Source organism: Lissotriton vulgaris, unplaced genomic scaffold, assembly GCF_964263255.1.
Source record: "Lissotriton vulgaris unplaced genomic scaffold, aLisVul1.2 SCAFFOLD_2339, whole genome shotgun sequence".
Taxonomy (NCBI): Eukaryota; Metazoa; Chordata; class Amphibia; order Caudata; family Salamandridae; genus Lissotriton; species Lissotriton vulgaris.
This window is the reverse complement of record NW_028241512.1, coordinates 337,599-357,442: the sequence shown is the minus strand read 5'-3', so window position 1 is coordinate 357,442 and position 19,844 is coordinate 337,599. Positions and strand designations below refer to the sequence as shown.

The 19,844-nt window shown below is 47.7% G+C and overlaps 1 protein-coding gene across 1 annotated transcript in view; it reads right to left on the bottom strand.

Moving 5' to 3' along the window:
• SNX27 (sorting nexin 27) overlaps positions 1-19,844 on the bottom strand; it is a gene marked incomplete at its 3' end in the record, with an annotated part of 136,015 nt that overhangs the window by 36,609 nt on the left and 79,562 nt on the right. Inside the window, exons 3-6 of the mRNA XM_086948107.1 lie at positions 7,980-8,172; positions 7,000-7,064; positions 5,204-5,308; positions 4,066-4,144 (exon numbers count right to left, since the gene is read on the bottom strand). Of these exons, the coding sequence (XP_086804233.1) occupies positions 4,066-4,144; positions 5,204-5,308; positions 7,000-7,064; positions 7,980-8,172 (442 nt within the window). The remainder of the gene's footprint in view (positions 1-4,065; positions 4,145-5,203; positions 5,309-6,999; positions 7,065-7,979; positions 8,173-19,844) is intronic.

Here is a 19,844-nt window from a genome sequence, read left to right as displayed (position 1 = left end):
TGCCCACTCACTTACTAGGGCATACACTCGATGGGGTTTGTACCAACTTTCCCCCTCCAACTACCCTACCCCCGGTCCCACAAATATGGTCGGATCAGCCTGATCCCGTTCCACATTAAAACCTTACGCCCGCAAACCTCCAGTAAATCCAACTCACACTTGGACAATTCCGTCAACTGGAAAAAGATGCAAGAAATTCTCGTACTCAATCCCATCTCCCAATCCCAGGCCCCCAATATCACTGGTGACGTTGAACATGACGCAAATCTTTTTCACAGCTGGATTTCTCAGGAAATCAGAGCACGTGTCCCTCAAAATCGCCCCGAAGAACAGACAAAAAACCCAAAGCCAATGCCCCCTGGTTCACGGCCGATCTTGCCACATCCCATCTATCTTGTAGAAAAGCCGAACGTAAGTGGCGTAGAACGTATGACAATGCGGACCGACTTTCATATATTCAGCTAAGGAAAATATACCATTCCAACATTAAAACTGCAAAAAAATTCTTTTATATGAACGCTATTAAGGAGTCCAAGCAGAAACAAAAAACACTGTTCTCGATTGTGAAGTCGTTCACTCAGCCCAAAACGTTACAACATGAAATCCCCCCCATCTCAAGATTTCTGTAACAAAATAGCCGACCACTTTGAGGAAAAAATCGACGCCATCCAAAAAAAATTTCCCCCTCCACAAGCAACTCAAGTCTCAAGCAACTCTCCTCAGAAAGAAATTCCAGTTGGAAGTCTCAAAAATGTCTCACCGGTTAGCCTAGACCAAACCAGAGAAGTTATCCTGGCATGCAAATCCGGGTCCCCCTCCGACCCCTGTCCTCCCAAAATTCTCCACCAACTCATCGACGTGGTGAATCCAATCATTAACAATATTGTTAATTCATCCCTTTGCACGGGATCTGTCCCTCATTTGTGGAAACAGGGAATAGTTAACCTAAGCATGGGCGGAAAATCCGCAAAATCCGCGAGCGTAACGGATTTTCGGTAAATTCGCAATCCGTGAGATTCGCGAATTTCCCGCAAAAGCCGCAAATTCGCACGCAGCGGATTTTTTTTCTTTGCGGTGTAAGTTCGCAATTGCGAACATGTAGGTGCGGCGGGCAGCAACAATCTTGCACTCGCGAAATTACAAAAAATTGCAATTCTGCACAAGAAATCTACTAGCAAGCAGCATAGACCTTCTGAAAATGATGATTTTTATCAGAATAACTCCTCAGGTTGACATTTGCCTGCACTTTTTTGGATTTGAGGCCTTTTGATTTTCTTTGGATAACTTTTGGATTAGAAATCAACTTTCTCATATAAGCTTGGTGGGGCATTACAGTTGCTGTAATGCTGTTCTGCAGAAAAACGAGTTTTACAAACGTGAAAGCAGGTTCAAAAGTTCAAACTCGTCATTAGTAACCGTTCCCTGTAGTGCTTCCTGACAAGGGCCCCTCCAGAGTTCAGTTGCTAGTTGCAACAATTGTATGACCCTGCTCTGACCCTCACAGCAGGCTCATAGAATAGCTACAAGTAGGCCACAAAGGTCCTGGAGAAAAAAAAATTGCACTGCAACAGAAAGCAAATTACAGATAAGGAAGCAGGTGCCAGACTGGAATTTTAAAACAGTGACACATTAATAAATCAACCCCAAATTAATTCATGTCAGTTGAAGCAGGCAGGTGTGCTTGCTTTTTCCCCACATAATCTACAGTGATGATGAACCAGAGGGTGGCATAAGGCATTGATGTACCAGAGGGTGGCATGGGTGAAACAGAGGGTGGCAGGGGTGAAACAGAGGGTGCTGGGAACCTGTGATTATGAACCAGACGTAGAAACAACATAATCGTGACCGTTGCGAGCCGACATGTAAGTTCGCAATTGCGAACTGTTACAAAACCCTTGCGAACTGTCAGAAATCCTTGCGAACTGGCAGAAATCCTTGCGAACACAAAAAAAAAATCCGCAAATTCGCGGATTTTGCGGATTGCGAGTTCGCAAATTCGCAAAATTCGCGAACGCCAGATTCGCAAAATTCGCCCATGCTTAAGTTAAAACCCTAATGAAAAAAGCCAACAAATCCCCGTCCGACCTCACTAATCTTCGTCCTATTTCACTACTCCCAGCCCTGGGAAAAATCACAGAACAATTGGTTTATAGAGAACTCAAAAGATATCTTGAAGCTCACAATGTACTCCACCCACAACAATCTGGTTTTCGCCCCAATCACTCTACCGAAACGGCTCTGATCGAACTTACAGACTCGATAAAGATGCTGCAAGACCAGAAGAAGAACGCCGTCCTCATTCTTTTAGACCTCACTGCGGCGTTCGACACCATCTCGCATCCCATCCTGATTAGGAGATTGACAGACATAGGTATTTCCGATGTGGCCCTATCATGGATAAAATCCTTTTTGACCGATAGATCTCAAACTATCGCTCTTGGTCCTTTCCTCTCCAAAGAGAAGAGGGTTTCCTCGGGGTCCCCCAGGGCTCCATCCTGAGCCCCCTCCTCTTCAACATTTACCTTATCCCACTTATATCTCTGATTGAGTCATTCGGCATACTTGTAACATCGTATGCCGACGACACGCAACTCATCGTGCCCTTAGAGGAAAACTCGACCAAGGCAGAACAAAACCTCAAAAACTGTCTGAAGGCTGTCTTCCACTGGATGGATATAAACCATCTAAAATGCAACTCCAGCAAAACGGAGATCCTCCCCATGGGAAAAAACACCATCTTCTGCCCAGCCCTTTGGTGGCCGGAAGATTCAGCTGCACCCCCCTTCCCCCCAAGACCATAACAACTGCAAGGATTCTGGGTGTCCTGTTTGACACCAACTTGTCCTTCGACCAACACGTCAGGACCGTAGCAGGCCGATGCTTCGGAATTATAAAATCTCTAAAAAAATTCTTTGACTTTTTACCGTTAGACTCTAGGAAAACCGTAACAGTGGCCCTCGTACTCGCGCGCTTGGACTACTGTAATGGTCTCCTTGCTGGAGCCAAAAAGGCTACACTTAATAAACTTCAAAGTGTACTTCACACCGCAGCGCGACTAGTTTTAAAACTGCCCAGAAAATCATCAATATCCGCAGCTTTAAGATCCCTGCACTGGCTCCCACTTCACAAGAGAATATTTTTCAAGATGCTTATTGTCGCATTCCGGGCTTTCAATAACTCCGGCCCAAAATACCTTACCAGACGCTTCCCCCACTACAACCCGAGTAGATCTCTGCGCTCCTCCCATGACAATCTCATCCTTCCAGCTAGGTTCAACCAGAAGACAAAAGGTGGCAAAACCTTAAACCACTTGGCCACAAAAGCTTGGAACCTCATGCCCAAAAACCTGAGACTCCTAACCCAAGAAAAACACTTCAGAAAATCGCTGAAAACCTGGATCTTTAACCTCCCCGATGATTACACCAAGGCTGCCATCTAATCTCAGCCACTACGAAGTAATTTGATCTCCTACCTGGAAATTCAGTGCCATGATGCTCCTTCCGGAGCGACCGCCGCGCTCTATAAATACCCCTACAAATTACAAATTCAGTTTAAGAATGGCTGCAGCTTAAGACCAATTATATGCAGGATCTGCTTCAACATGGACCAAAGGCCCTGTAACATGTTGATCACAAGGCTTGGTGAGGAATGAGAAGTCACTGCTGTAGCCTGAAGGGGTTTGGGTGAATGGGAGGGGGGGAGGGGGGGGGGGGGGGGGAGGGAGGGGGGTGAGGGGGGGTGAAAGAGCGGTCTCTTACAGGTTGGAGGCATCCATCCACCAGGGCAGATCCTGCATCACAGACTGAAAAATCTGCACCAGAACCAGAATACTACTTTGGTGTTATAGCACTACCACCCCTGTTTCCACAGTACTTTAACGTTACTATGTGTTCTGAAAACGTGCTTGGATCTCTTCACACTGAAAGTATGTGAAAAGCAAGTAGACATATCAAGCACAGCGATGTCGCACTGCTGTTGAACCAGCAAAGTTCTCCAATGACAGCTCCTCATCTTTACATAGATTTACATGGAACGCGAATTCTTCCAATTTGCTTGAAGACTCACCGAAAGAATGGTTTATCACCTCAAACAAAGCAAAATAATGTGATGTGATTCCGTCCATTCCAATCTTGGCAGCCACAGCCTGCAGGGAAATCGAAAATAAATTAGTAGGCAAGGAGGGAAAACAAGGATTTAATAGAAGCTTGAATTATGGATGCAAGTCACTGAGTGTTTAGCAATGTTGTGTGCACTGAATTCTGCAAGGGTAGGAAAGAGGGGTTTCACGCTCTGGCAGTTGATTCAAGTGAAAGCTGAAGGTTTTGAACCTAAGTCTTATTTACACTGCCAGCATTCCTTAGTGCAAGATTAGAAAGGAGGAAAGGTGAAGTAAAGATTCAAATGCACTGTGATGCCATCAGGCAACGCCAAACCACCCTAAGCAACCTTGGCCTACAACAGGGGTACACAACAATGGTCCAGCGTGCAAGGCTTCAGGATATGTTTTCACAAAACCCACTTTTGAAAATGATCCCAATTAGTACCATTTTAAGTAATTCGTTACATGTGGAAATCAAACTCTGTCATCACTCGCACAATTTTGGGGCAATTATGGACACTGTTTGGCCGAGAGTCACCTCAATTCATTTTCCTACGCTAGTTAATGACAAATGACCAGCTTCAGAAACTTTGACTGAAAGCAAGAAACCGTGCTTTAGGTCCTCTTAGTCGACGCTCTCGTTCTGCGAATGTGGTCAAGGACACCCTTCTTATAACAGTATTATAAGAATATCACAAAATATTGCAACCACACAGCTCACAGTTACGCACAGCAGAAAAATTAATAAAACAGTGAACAAGCTGTGTCTCGATGGCTCATGTATATGGGCCAAGGAAGGAAAGGATAATTTAAATTAGGAAAATATGAGAAAAGATAAATTGGGAATCCCTTCAAAGAGTTGCTTTGCTGGATGTTGACACGGAATGCAACTGTTGATAGTCCGTATTTGAAACCAACATTCTGGGTCATGAGGTGGATTCATTTTAAAATTAACTTCCAACAAAAAGCTGAAGCAGAGGTGGAGGGTTCCTTTCACTTTGGGATTTAAACAAAAGCACTGCACATCTTGTTCAGTAAGGCAGATCTGGGATAGTGATGGCTTACAGTAATAGCGGAGGGTTCATTCACAGACACTCACATTACCTGGTAGACCTGGTCAGTCGTGCTGTTCTTTTTCACCCGCACAGTCACCGTTGTTTTGTCCGGTAATGCTACCCTCAACTCCACATCTGAGACACCGTTGTAATTCTAGAAAAATCAAAGAATGTAAAAGCTTCAAAAAAGCAATTATTTGTTAACTGTTACTGTCCGACAATTCTGGGGAAAAATAAACAAAGGTAGGAAATATAGAGAATAGCATAATTGAGCGGAAAAGGAAAGTGTATAGGTTTATAAGTTTCTAAATGGAGATACAATCCTGCAGTTCCGTAGTATGAAGAAAAAACAAGCATTGAAAAAGTCAACAGGTCTTGCCTTTGGGACCCACTGTCTCCGCCAATTATTTTTAGTGCTGCTGTACAGCATCAATGAAATAAAATGCCAGGTTTTTTTTTTTTTTTTTTTTTTTTTTTTTTTAATCGATCTAATTTAAATTGGTAAAGAAAAAAAAAGTAGTGCAAACTTTTTTTTAACAAGTAGTGTGCGGAAACAACATGGAGGTCGTACGGTGGGCAAGCAACACAGAGGATGCAGATGGTAGGGGTAAAACATGGGGGAGGTGGAAGTACACAACTCAGAGCAAAGTAGAGCTTGAGAGGGAAGAAGAGAAGCACATAGGAAAGAAAGCAACCAGGAGCTGGGTTGGAAAAAGCACCTGGGTGAGAGAGAACACTGAGCGTGGAGGTGGGGGCGGGGAAGAACAGGATGGAGACAGCTAGAAAACACATTGAAATAAACTGAATATTGGCTATGTGGCGACTACCAACCTCAAGGAATAATCACAACCCTTGTCAGGGAGAAGTCATAAAGTTGAATTAACCGGAGGTCAACCCCCAGGGACCTATGCCACTGGGCAGACAGGCTTAACTTAAGGCAATGTGCAAAATCTTTATGCAGTACCAAAAGAGTGAGAAAGTCGAAATGCAACACAATAAAAATCCCAAATCAAATTAGGAATAGAGCAATATTGAATTTAAAAAGTGACAGTGAAGTGACAAAAAAAATCAAATTTGGGGAACCAAAGCTATGATTTTAATAAAGTTTTAAGTAGGAAAAGATTTGAGAAGTACAAAGTGCCAATAATAGTCAACCGTCATGGGGAGAGATATAAAAAGACCAGGCCAACAAATCAGGGTCTAATGGAGCTACTGGAGGTCTGGCAGACTGTATCCACAAGGGATACAGTTCAAGAGAGATCAGTTTGGTTTAAACTGGTCACAGATCAACAACGGGTCTACTTGTGTTAAATTGGAAAACTAACTAATGTCCTAGCCCAAAACAAAATGCCTGCATCTCAAAACCAGCAATTAGGGCTGTAGATTTTCATCTAGTAGGGGCACCAAAAGGCTCACTGGTAAGAAATGATTACTAGGGATACAGGACAGCAGGTTACAAATACTAGCAAATTCAGATATTGAAGGAACTTTTGGAGAGAATTCCAATAGTTCCTTAATTATTGTGACCAACTGCAATGAAAAGGGTTCTCCCATAATGATCATGGCATCAGGACTTTACATCATCACACTGTAATGTAGGCCACTATACAATTTCACAACTGTAACATCTTGCACTACACCATAGCAAAGTTGTTGAATCAGTTTTGTCTCACAAGAAAGGAGGGATTTTACAAAGCCAATAATCAAATTAAAATTAATTAAGATTTCTAATAACACTTGCTTTGGTTGAAACTTGCTTTCTTGACTCTGTACACAACATGTGTAGAGTGGCAGTCCATGGCAATGAAGTACTGCATGGCCAGCTTGACAAACAAGAAATCCTACCTCATCAGACTCGGACAGGAACTCCTGCATGATGTCACTTTCACCAATCACCCGTATTGAACATGCTGGAAAAGGATAACAGAAAAACAGAACTTCCTGTAACCAAAGAATCAGTAAAAAGATACACAGCAAAATTATTTTAAAATGTGCATCAGTCTCTAGCCACACCATCGCAAGCATGTGTGCAACAGTCTATGGTAAAGTAAAAAACAAACCAGTAGCCTCGGGTGACGGCAACTCTCACATGCAGAAGTTTAGGGTTTCAGACTCCACCCATCAACTCAATCTTTAAATGCCACTAAACCAACCGGCCATCTTAATGGAGATTTGGATAGTCCCCATACACCACTAAAATTATCTTACCAAACCAGAAAGTCAGTCTCACTGGCACTCCATAAAAACCTGCACACCCAACCATGACAGATCGTCAGATCACCAATAAAAATAACTATCCAACTCCGGAACCCCCAAATCAATCCTCATGTGTCAAACAGGCATCACCAACTAACCTAAGAGCCTTCACCGTTTGTTAAATTTGTGCAACGCCTCATGTCACATTCCAGCAGCTTTGGAAATTCTAGCCACAAAAGGTAAAGTCAATCACCAAGAGGCAGAACATCATACTTCCTACAGAATATAGTTGACAATCTGCATCCTGTTCAAATAGTCAAACAATGCAGGCTCTCCTTGTTCATCACTCAAATCGCATCCTATGTACACCTTGTTCCCAATACAACTGGCCCGCATCCAAGTATAGTACAATATACAAGTTAACGAATCACCAAACCCTTAAGTCAAAGGCATTCACAGAAGAAATCCTCAAAACATCTTGCAACACAACTTGCCTCGCAACATGACCCCACTCTACCAATGCATCCAGCAAAAAAACTAAAAAGTTCTCATGCTAGTCAATCCATACATTCACTATACATCCATGATCCATGTTGATACCAACACTTCAACGGTCTCGACATTTCTACCTTTCTCCAAGTACTCCTCCAGCCCCCTCCGCCGGGCATCAAGCTGCTGTTCGGACAGGGAGAATGGCCACTTGCCCGGTAATCGAGGGAAAGTGAAGTTGGCAAATTCACGCTTCAGGTTTTGGTGCAGGATTGCAAATTCCCGGTAACGCTTGGAACAGAGCTGTCTTCCTGCCATGTAAACATTATATACCTGGGGAAGCAAAGAGGCACAAACACATTAAACCAATTGCAAATAGAACAAATTTAAAAGCAAACATTCACAAAACCAATAAATCTGGTGTTAGCCAGCAGCCTTCTGGCAATTCTTGTTTTATAATATTTCTGCAAACCTGTATGGTTTGTGAATATGCCAGACCCTTATCAATCAAAAAACAATCATTGGCTACAGGCAAAAACATTTTTGGGGTCAACGACACAGAGTGACTATATGCAATAAGCCATGGCTCTGTAGTTTGGATCTCATTCACATTGGCAACAGACCGCATTCACTGACAGAAACTGGACAATTAATGAATTCTCATCAGCGAGTCACCTTCTGCTTTCAGGTCATTAAAAAATAAATAAAATACAATGTCCAAACAACACTAAAACATTACACAATGCAGCGTAGCACAAGTGCTAGTTCTACAAGCAGTACATGAGACAGTCATCCGGGTGATAGATCCAAAAAATAAACTTCTGGTGAAAGGTCACACACTGTGGGTATCAATCATCAGAGGCAGGCACGGGGATTTTCCCATACTCTACTTTAATTAGGTAATGTTTACAACTCCTTATAGTATTGGTCACAGTGAGCCCTCTACTTAAGTCTGTCGAAGGCCAAGAGGGCTTGGATATAAATCTGCAGAAGATTAAGATTAAATACTATGGCTGCAGGACAACAATGTGCCTTATGCAACATAAGTCTGCTTTAGGAATCTGCTGCAGAGTAAACTCTTAACCCCTTGAGTGAGGAGGACGATCCGTTAATCTCACATGCTACCTTGGCAGTGCGCATAACAGGTCGTGCTGCAAGTGGGGTGCGTGGAAACCTCCAGTCCTCACACTGGAGGACTCTCCCAGCTGCGGCTCCTACGCTAAGGCAGAGGAGCATGGCCCCACTACTCTTGGAGCAGTGCAAAGGAAAATTAAAATAACATTATTTTATTGTTAGTATTGAGCCAGGTTAGGGCATGAATGGGCTATCCAGAGGGAGGAATGGCTGGTGCACCATAAGTGCGCATGACAGTTTGGCCAGCTGCCTTGGGCTGATCAACGGACATGCCCACTTAGCATTTCTCCACCTGGCTGTGTTGCACAGAGGGGTGAAGAACTGTTGCAGTCGCTGCCTGTCATGCTGTGACAGCAGCGTCAAGATTGGCTTAGGGTAGTCTGGATGCTGCCGGAAGCTAGGAAGACTGAGGAGAGGCACTGGCCGGCGACCAGCAGGTAAGTCTTTTTTTCCCCCGCACCACTACCTCCTCACCCTCCGCTCCCCAACAGCTGCCTCCGGCTTCTCGCCCCACCTCCCCACTCAATTTTTTTTTTTTTTAAATCAGTCTAGAATCTAACATTTTTCAGCAATGGTACCAACAAAGACGAGCAAGGGCAGCAAGCATTTCAGATTTTAGATCTCGCCTAGGCAGCGCTCGCACTGTTGGAGACCAGCAGTATTCAGAATATGGGCATGAAGCTCTGCCCACTTTCCACCCATTGGCTCCTGGCAGTGTATTTTGTAAGTGGTGGCTTTTCATTGGTCAATAGTCCCTCGTTAGTACAGCCTTTTCTCTTATTGTAACCTTCCATGAGGACACTGTTACATGTTTTATTACTCAGGCCATTTTAATTACAGCCAAGAGCACTATATTCTTAAATAGCTTTGTCCTGCCTGCTGTTGCAGTCAGGACCTGCTCTTACTCAACACTGTATCCAGCAGTGAATGCCTTGGCTGGAATAATAAAAGTGTATGTGTGCCCTTTTTTTCGATTAATTAACTTTGGTTGTGATAGCGTCACCCACGCTTTAGCCTTAAACATCTTCAACTAGAGAAAACAATATTTTCCATTGCTTTACTTTTGCACCAATCGCGGCACCCCGCACTTTAGCTTAATATGTTCACAGCTAGAGCGCGAGTGTCGCAATTGATTTCCAGTGCAATAGCTCTCGCATTACTGAAAGTATGAGCTAATAGCTCAAACTTTCAGCAATGCGAGACCTATTGCATTACAAATGCAATTAGGCATGACAATGGAGATAGACATTAGTAGGACATACACAGGCAAGGAGCTGGTGATCATCTGCGTTCCAACGTGCACAGGGCCCAATAGCATGGGAAGCAACATATTGGGGGGTGAGGGAAGGGGGGGAATTCAGTCCCAGACCAATTAGACAGTGCAATAGTAGGTTCCAGCTCCAGGCTTATGAGGGTGGTTAGGACTTTCAGGGTCTTTCGGTGACACCCAAGACCACATTTCCACTTTTTTTTCTTAAAACCATGAATTAGGTCTCAAGCAACACAGAAATGGATAATGCTTGTTGGAGTGACTTAAGTAACAAATTTCAAATTTCGAAATATTCCACTACTGAGGCACATGCCTTGCTTCTTTGCAAAACGTACGTCAAATTGTTTTCACAAGGTGCTTGAGGGATGATGCTCTGAAGCACTGCTTATTGACACAAAGATTGGCTGTGAAATTGTAATTTGCTATGCTTGCGTTTGTCATGAAGGAACCAGAAGTTCACTTGGTTCACAATGTTTGTTTGAGCCTGTACAGACCAAACTTTACAGCTTCCATCAGATGTGGATAAACTCCACCCTATGCGCCCATGACGGTGTTTATAACAGAGCATCCTTGCGCCACTTCAGTCTCAAAAGTGCCAACCATTACCCATGAAAGGCACATTAAACTCAAGTTTGGGCATCATTATAAAAGATGAGGCCAAGTCAAACTGTAAAGAAGAATGTATTCAAAAGTGAATGTGGTAGGTGCAAGTGTGCAGGTTAAAGTTGGAGACTGTGCACCAAGCTCTGCAGTATGAGTGGCATGGCTTCAAGCTGCAGCAACATCACAACCCCTTTCTCATCCAGAGTCAACATTGTGCCAACATTAAAAGCCTGCAAGCAGCGGCGTGCCTTGGACGGCAAGCATGGCGGACGCAGCTTAGTTGAGCTCCGTCCCCGCCAGCCAAATATCCGCAGATTGATCCTGTACTTCCCAACAAGCAGTAACCCAGAGGGTCGAGTTCGGAACCGGAGACCAGCGGGCTGCCGCCAGACCTCGCCGACGGCCCTGGGAGAGACACGGAGCTGAGGGACCTGGCCCGTGTGTCGGGACAGCACAGCAGCGAAACAGCATTGTAGGCAGGAGGCAGCCCTGCTGAAAGCCTCCAGATTGGATCTTGCCGGGAGATGCCACGATACGGTGAGGGCAGCAAGCTGGGAGCCCTGTCGTTCCCTTGGTGAGAAAGACAGTCGGGAGAGAGGCCTGCACAGGCGGCCGCAGCCGGGGACCTCTATTTCACGCACCCCGCCCGGAAACCCGGAAGCAGCTGGGGGGCCTAGCCTGGGCGGACACTGACGGAGCACTGCGCAGCCGAGTCTACACCACCTTGGGGCCCCTGCGGAATAAGCGGTGATTAAAGGGAGGGACTACTCCTGCAACAAGGTACGCGGGTGGAGGTTCGTGGGCCCCGCCGACGTGACTGCGGACGGGCGGCCCGCCTCACAGGGCCTGCAGCTGCCTGGAGACTAGAAGAGGTGGTGTGGGGCCCCGGAGACTCGGGCAGCCGTGGTAGAAGTGAGGCAGGGGCGGCCTGGGATAGTGGAGACAGCGGGGGGGGGTGCCTCATTCAGCGTCCCGGCGGTCATCTCGGACTGCGGTGGGCCGCCTAAAGAAGAGTGCAAACGACGCCCGGAGGCACTATTGTGTGAACTCAGAAATTGACGCAGTTGGGCAGCATGACCCGTGGAGCAGGTGGCAGTGGGGGAGGCCCCAAGCAAGGTCCGATGGACAAGTTTGCCGGGCCGGGGGGCAGCGCCGGGGCCTCCGGTGGACCACAGGCGGCTGGGCCAGACAATGCGGCGCTGATGGCGGCCATCACTCAGTCCCGCGATGTATTAGATGCGAAGATCGGGGCAGTGGGGTCAGACGTTACTCTGCTGCGCCTGGATCTGCGCAACGCAGTCTCCCGTATCACAGAGGTCGAGACACGCATCTCAGGGGCAGAGGTCGACATAGTGACCCGTAAACGTAAAGTGGCTAATCTAGAATCCGTCCAAAACGGCTTGGCGCACCGGGTGGAGGACGCAGAAGGGCGCGCCAGGCGCAACAACCTCCGCTTTGTTGGACTACCCGAGGGCTGTGAGAAGGGAGATATGGAGGGCTTCCTGACGCGGTGGTTGGAAAGTTGGATGTCACCGGACACTCTCTCGCTGCTTTAACATTGAGCGAGCACACAGAGCCCTGATGCAAAAACCGCCGGAGGGAGCGCGACCGCGGCCTGTAATAGCTAAGCTCCTCAATTACCACGACAGGGATGTGATCCTTAAGCAGGCCAGGGCGAAAGAACCATTGCGGTACGAAAACCACACGGTCGTGATCTCCCCAGACTATACCCGCATGGTGCAACATCAGCGCCAGTCTTTTGCAGCAGCCAAGGCCCGACTGCGGGACCTGAAAATGCAGTATGCCCTTCTATATCCGGCCCTTCTGATAGTAGTGTTTCAATCCCGCACACATTTCTTCGACTCCCCAGAAGAGGTGTTTCTGTGGACAGATGAAATCAGACCGGTGAAGGTCACCACATCCCAGCGAAGAGACACCGCGCCCAACAGGATGAAACACAGACAGGACCCTCTCGTGAGGGACGGCGCAAGGGCAATTGGAGGTCCAGATCAAGGCAGCGGTGGGAGTCAGATGTGGCCTCCGAGACAGCGATGGGGGCGACCGAGAGGCAGAAGAAGGGCACGTGAATTGACTTAGAGACATATAGCAGACCTACTGTTACAGCCCTCTGCTTCATTGAGGCCCCGTCATGGGGCATATCTGGGGGCCCCGTCCATACGGGGAAGAATGTGAGACTTTAATGTATGAATGAAGGTTCCGGAGAACGCCTGGAGGGTGACTAGGGATGGGTGGGGGGGTTTCTAGAGGCCGGGAGGGGGGTCCTTCTGGGTGGGTTAGTGGGTGTAGGTTTCAGGGCAGTTGCATAGGGGTATGGGGATCCATTGGTGGAGAGGGTCGTCGACCCGCGTTTGGGGTGGAGGCCCTGTTTCACCGCGACAGGTACTTCATTGTTTCTTGAGGTATGGGGTAGGGGGAGGGGTCCGGGGAACAGTTCACTGTTGTTTCAGGGGGGGGGGGGGGGGGGGGGGTTTGCACGGTTTGGACAAGGTTCCGGTGGGGGTTGAGAATGCGCACAGCAGGCAGGAGCAGGACTCATTGGATGCGAAAGGTTCTAGATGTGAGCCCGGATGATGGGGCTGTAGAGCCCGGGGGCACACTTCGTGTCCTTAGTTGGAATGTGAGGGGAGTGCTGGACAAGATCAAGCAGGGCAGTTTTGAAACAGGCCAAGAGGGCGGGGCGGATATTGTACTGCTGCAAGAAACGCATCTCCTGGGGACTAAAACACAGTCTTCAGAGATTTGGCTATACACAGGTTTTCCATGCTGGATTTACTAGAGGGTCCAGAGGGGTAGCTATTCTGATACATCGCAGAGTCCTGTATGTCTATTCCACCCACTCGCTTGATACACAGGGCCGATACATCTTTGTCCAGGGCACGCTGGGGGGAGGGGGGGGGGGGACGGGTGGTGTTTGGAAGTGTGTATGCTCCTCCCCCCTCTGCAGTGGTCCCTAGTGGAAAAGATACTAGCAGTGTGGGCAGAGGTCCCGAATGGATTGGCTGTCATTGGAATGATGTGTTAGATCAAGCGTGCGACATGTACAGGCCGGTAGGGAGGCGACAGGGCACACCAAATTGCATGATATGATTAGGAATCTTGGTTGGGTTGATACATGGAGACTTATGCATGGTACGCGGCGGGAGTACACCTTCATCTCAGCGGTCCACAAATCCTTCTGCAGGCTGGATTATATCTTTGTTCCCCTGGCGGCCCAGGGTAGGGTGGAGGCCGCGGATATCTTGCCGCGTGGGTTGTCGGATCACTCCCCCACGACAGTTACTATAGGTCTGGATCAACGGCGGCAGCCATTTCGTTGGCGTCTCTCGGTCTGGCACTTGCAGCAGGGGGACTATCAAGCACATATGAGAAAGGCTATCGCGCAGTACCTAGCTGAAAATGTAGGGACAGTGGCGACCAAGGGGACACTCTGGGAGGCTATGAAGCCCACACTACGGGGCGTGGACATTGCATGGTGCGCGGCGGCTAAGAGGAGGCGTAGGGAGACTCTGACTCAGGCCGAAGCGGACATTAGGGAATTGGAGCGACGCAGTGGACAGGATGGGGAGGACAGACAGGTAGAGCAGTTGCTGCTGGCGCAGCAGTCCTATGCCTCATTGTTAATGGACGAGGCGCGGCAGATGTGGCTGGCTACCCGCAGCAGAGTGTATCAATTGGGGGGATAAATCAGGGACAATGCTTCATAGACTATGTCAGGGACAGTTTCATGCTCAGACTCCCCCGAGGATTCTAGATGATTCCGGCTCCTTGATGACAGACCCCAAGTTGATAGCGGAGGGGTTTGCGGCGTACTATGCGGACCTATACTCCCCACATGAAAGCATAGACGCGGACCTGGTCGCCAAATTCATAGACTACTTGCCGCCACGAGCGATCACAGATTAAACCCGCGAGCGCCTAGACAGGCCCCTGACAGAGGATGAGTTGGGAGTTGCTCTTGGTGAACTGAACACTGGGAAGGCTCCGGGCCCTAATGGCTTCCCCAGCGAATTCTTTAAGAAATTCCATCTGCAGCTGGGAGCCCATTACAGAGCAGTAGTAGAGGAGGCTAGGGAGCAGGGTAGCCTGCCCCAAGACTGGAGACACTCTGAGGTGGTGGTGTTCCACAAACCAGGTCGACCCCCTGAGCAGTACGCATCGTACCGTCAGATTTCTTTTCTAAATGTGGAGGCCAAGGTTTTGGCCAAAGCGCTGGCCAATAGATTGCTACCATATATTTCCGAACTTATCCACCCAGATCAGGCCGGATTCATGCCCCGGCGGGCGACTCGGCACAATATCAGGAGAGCCCACGTCGCGGTTGCAGCGATTCGGTCCTCTGGGGCACAGGCGGCGCTATTCCTGGCTGATATGGACAGGGCATTCGATTCCCTCAGTTGGACGTATCTGTTCTCGCTCTTGCCACGCCTGAACCTAGGGCCGGTCTTTGAGTCTTATGTGAGGTTGCTGTATACCGATCTGACGGCCTCTGTTAGAGTGGCGGGGGCGGTGTCATCGAGATTTGCCATTCAGAGGGGCACCAGACAGGGGTGCCCCGTCTCTCCATACTTATTTGCCTTGGCCATGGAGCCCCTGGCAGCCTGGGTCCGGATCGATGCGCAGTTACGAGGATTCGAGTGGTCGCGGGACATATCAGACCGTATCGCGTTGTACGCGAATGACGTCCTGTTCCTTTTAACAGATCTTAATAGATCGGGGCCTCGCCTGCTACGTATACTGCAAATCTTTGGAGAAACCTCGGGCCTCTACATGAATCCCCGCAAATCTACGCTCTGGGTGCTGGGGAGCGGTCTGTCGCTGGGAGACTGGGCGTCGGAACTGCAGAAGGCAATAGGGGGCTTTAAATACTTGGGGGTATTTCTGACAGATACAGGCAGTCGCATGGGAGCGCAATGTAGCACCGGTCTGGGAACAGACCCAAGCTGATATTAAAGTGTGGTCCCGTATGCCGCTGACCATCTATGGTAGATCGTCAATTTTTAAAATGGTGGCCCTACCCAGACTGCTGTATCAGCTACAAAATTATCAGTATCCAATTCAGCCCTCTTGGTTCAAGCAGGTGGACTCCGCCCTGGGGCAGTTCCTCTGGGTGGGCGGCTCGATTAGGGTGGCGTTGCGCACGTGTTTTCGCTCAACATATTGCGGGGGCTGGCGACCTCTGATGCTCTTTCCTACTACCAGGCGTCACATCTGTTAGTGTTAAATGAATGGTGGTATGGGGAGAGAGGTGACCCGGCCTACGCACTAGAGAGGCTGCTGATGGAACCTCGTACGCGCCACACATGGCTCTATGAGACGAGGGGGCGCATGACTCTGCCGCCAGTGACACAGGTGGTCTTTGAAGTTTGGAGACGTGCGTTGCGGCGGATGGGGTGGTGGCGGAGCCCGACTGAAGAAACCCCCCTGTGGGGCAATGGCCGCTTACCAGGTCTGGCGGCCCTCTCGGGATTTACAGGCTGGGACGCCATTGGTATTTCCCGGTTGGGGGATGTTATGTCGGGAACGACACTTAAGTAATTTCAAGAGCTAAGCACAGAGTTCCACATGCCCCGCACGCAGTTCTTCCGGTATCTACAGTTGCGCCATGCCCTGGCCTCGGAACTGGAGGGCTTGACGTCCCTTCCTGAGTTTAGCCCGCTGGAGGCCCGAGTCTTTATGGGAAATATAGACACAAAGAAAATCTCACGTATCTACCAGTCCCTGATCATACACTGCTCCTCAGACTTGCAGGCACTTAAGGAAACCTGGGAGGCTGAGGTGGGGCCGCTGGAGGAGGAGGACTGGAACGAGGCGTTGGAGAGTCCTAGAGGAGCGGCCATATCGGTCCGTCTTCGATTGATACAATTCAAATACCTTCACAGGGTGTACTATACAAAAAAGAGGCTTTGGAGGGCGGGCCGAATTGGTTCCCAAGACTGCACTAGGTGTGGACATGAGGAGGGCACCTTCTTCCATACAGTATGGAGTTGTGAACGATTAAGTAGATTCTGGAATGACGTCTGGAATGGTATGGATGAGGCGCTGGGTTGGGTGCTCCCACGCACGCCGCGGTTGGGGTTGTTGCATGTGTTGGAGGGGGTGGGAGGCAACATATATAAGAGACACCTACTTTTACTAGTTCTCATTGTGGCCAAGAGAGACATTGCGAGGGCCTGGAAAAACCTGCAGGCCCCATCGCTCATAGCATGGAAAAGGGGCCTATATTTCTGTATGGGGATGGAGAAACCCACATTTCTGACCCGGGGCTGCCCCAGCAAACACCAAGATTTGGAAGAGATGGGCCTATTACAGGGGTATTTGGCTGGAGCCACCAGTGGAACCAGACCCTGATCTGGAGGTTTGAGTCCGCTCTAGTGTGGACTGTGTGTGTGTGCATGACCGGACATGTCGGGACCCGTGCAGGGGGGTGGGAGATCCGGGTGGGATAGAGTTTGGGATAGTTGGGGGGGGGGGGGGGGACAGGGGAAGGGATGGGGGTGGATGAGTTATAAATATTGATTCAGTTGCATTGACTATAAAAGTAATGATGGATTGCATTGTTGTATATGTATGCTGGTGTCCTGCAGATACCTCTGGGGTACAGGGGTCTGCGGCTTTCTATGTGATCTATCAATAAAATGTGTTAAAAAAAAAAAGCCTGCAAGCAGCCTATTATTTAGAAGATAAAGAAGGTTCTCCTGCCATCTAGTGGTGACAATTTGGTGGATAATAGTATCAACCGAGAAGCCACGGTTTTCATTCAGAGGGTTTTTACCCCTTGGAAATAGGGTGAATCAAACTAGGTACGCTACTAGTAACTTGGCCAAATTTCTTGCAGGTCCATTAAATCTTTTAGCCTTTTCCAGACACTTAAGGTAGTCCAGATCCACTAGGGCAGTGCTCAATTGCAGCAGATGGTTGATGGCGGGGGCCACAGGCACTTATTTTGGGGACCAGCACTTATTTTTCCGTATCAGATAATTACGAAGTGGAAGAGAGGAAGACACAGATCCAAAAGACTGATAAAGAGGGCAAAAACTGCTACAAAGGGAGAAAACAGTAAGTTGCAAGGGCGAGAAATAGAGGCAGAGAAGGTCTGGCAGCGGACTAAAGAGTAGCAGCCTTGGTATTGGGCATGCCAACATGCAACTGCAGGGGCAACTTGCTTCTGAGCACAACTTCGGACATCAGCACTATTTTTTTCACAAATTAAGCACTGCACTGGGAGTAGGAAGAGGCGTTAATTTTTTTTTATTATTATTTTTTGTTTTAAAAGGACGGGGATGTGTGATTTTGCTAAAAACATTGGTATTGTGTAAGTAATCTGTGCAAAATGTTCCAGGCACCTGAATGGATTGGTGTTCTAGTTCTATTGGACTGTCAAGGTTTGTGCCAATTCAGCAAGGTGGGCAAATACATGTACTTGGTGGCAACTAGTACCCCTACCACAATTTTCTCTTTGCAGGCACACAAGAAAAATAGTGTTCTAAAAACGGAATCATCGTCTATTGTGACCCATGCAGGAAAGAGGATTCACAGGAGAGGAAGAACAGGAGAAGAAAGGTTAGACGAAACAGGTGAAAGGAAGAATAAATATTGAGAGGAAAAAAAAAAAAACCACAGCAATGAGTTAAGAAAAGAACAGAAAAGGAGAGGGGAGTATTAATCACTGGTGCGTGAAGGCCGACATTAGACTTTGAGGGGGTTCGAGGGTGAAACAAAAAGGTGCCTCCTATGTAGAAGAAACCAAAACAAGTGGAGGCGTGGAATGACCAGGACCCAGATTGCAAGAGAGAATGCAGCATACCTGCACACTGGATAGAGATGATAACTAATGTCGATGGTTTTAAGTATTCCTGGACTCTTAAGGCAAAAAAAAACATTTAAAAATATGCCAAACTAAAAAGAAAAAACAGAACTCTTCTGTAGGCTGGTTTGCTTAACCTGTTTAACACCTTGGCTGCTAGGTGTTTTCCCCCTCCTGTGCTGGAACTTGCCATTTTGGTGGCACCATGACGAGCTCAGCTCGTCATCAGCACACGACACCCATGGGTGATGACGAGCTGAGCTCGTCATCAGCATCGAAGGGGTTAAAGGTCATTAATTAAAAACTGGTGGAAATGGTTTTCTCAAAGATTGAGCAGAATTCTAGCTAAAATAGCACACTATACTCAGAGTGCCTATATTTGAAGCCATAGTTGGCCACCAACCCAATATGCCAGTTCTCTATGAACACTTGTTGAGCCCTTCAGCACTTAAGTCTCCTTTATCTTGGGGGCCCACACCAAATGGAGATCTAGACCCATCAGTTTCAAGGCATGGTCTCCGAAGATTGGTATCCTAAGGGGTTTTATGAGGAAGGCTTCTTCTATAAGAAGCATTTACAAATACACTTTTGAAGAAGTGATATCATAACTGGTCTTACCTTCTCATGTGCCCAGTGCACCCGAAAAAATGATTCAGACCCCCCCCCCTTAACTCCATTAAATTTGGCAGCCTACTTTGTGAACTTGCTTCTAGTAGCCTGAAGTATTTTTTTGCCTTCGATGGAATGGTCGTTTCAGTTTCTGTGGTAGGTAGCACTCCGTGACAAACATCAGATAGTTCTAAATGAGGAACCACTCGCAAAGATCTATTACAGACGTGTTCTAGCTCACATCAGGGCAGTAAGCAGCTGAGACGTACAGCGCACAAGCACACCAATGTAGCAGTGAGCAGACGATGGAAGAAGCAAGAATAGAAAGGACAGGGGGCTCAGGTTTCAAGCACAAAGGAAGTCTGTAAGGCCACCATGTCTTTACAAGAACACCGTTTACAAGAAATAATAAACACAACTTGTTCAAACTTGCTATTTACAGAGACAATTAGCTTCATTTTTGGAAAGTATTAAGTTTGGAAAATGGAGGAAGGGCGGTGCTCCCTCAAAACACAAGCAGGAAACACAAGAAAAAAAGCAAGTGGAAAGATTCTTCCTCACCCT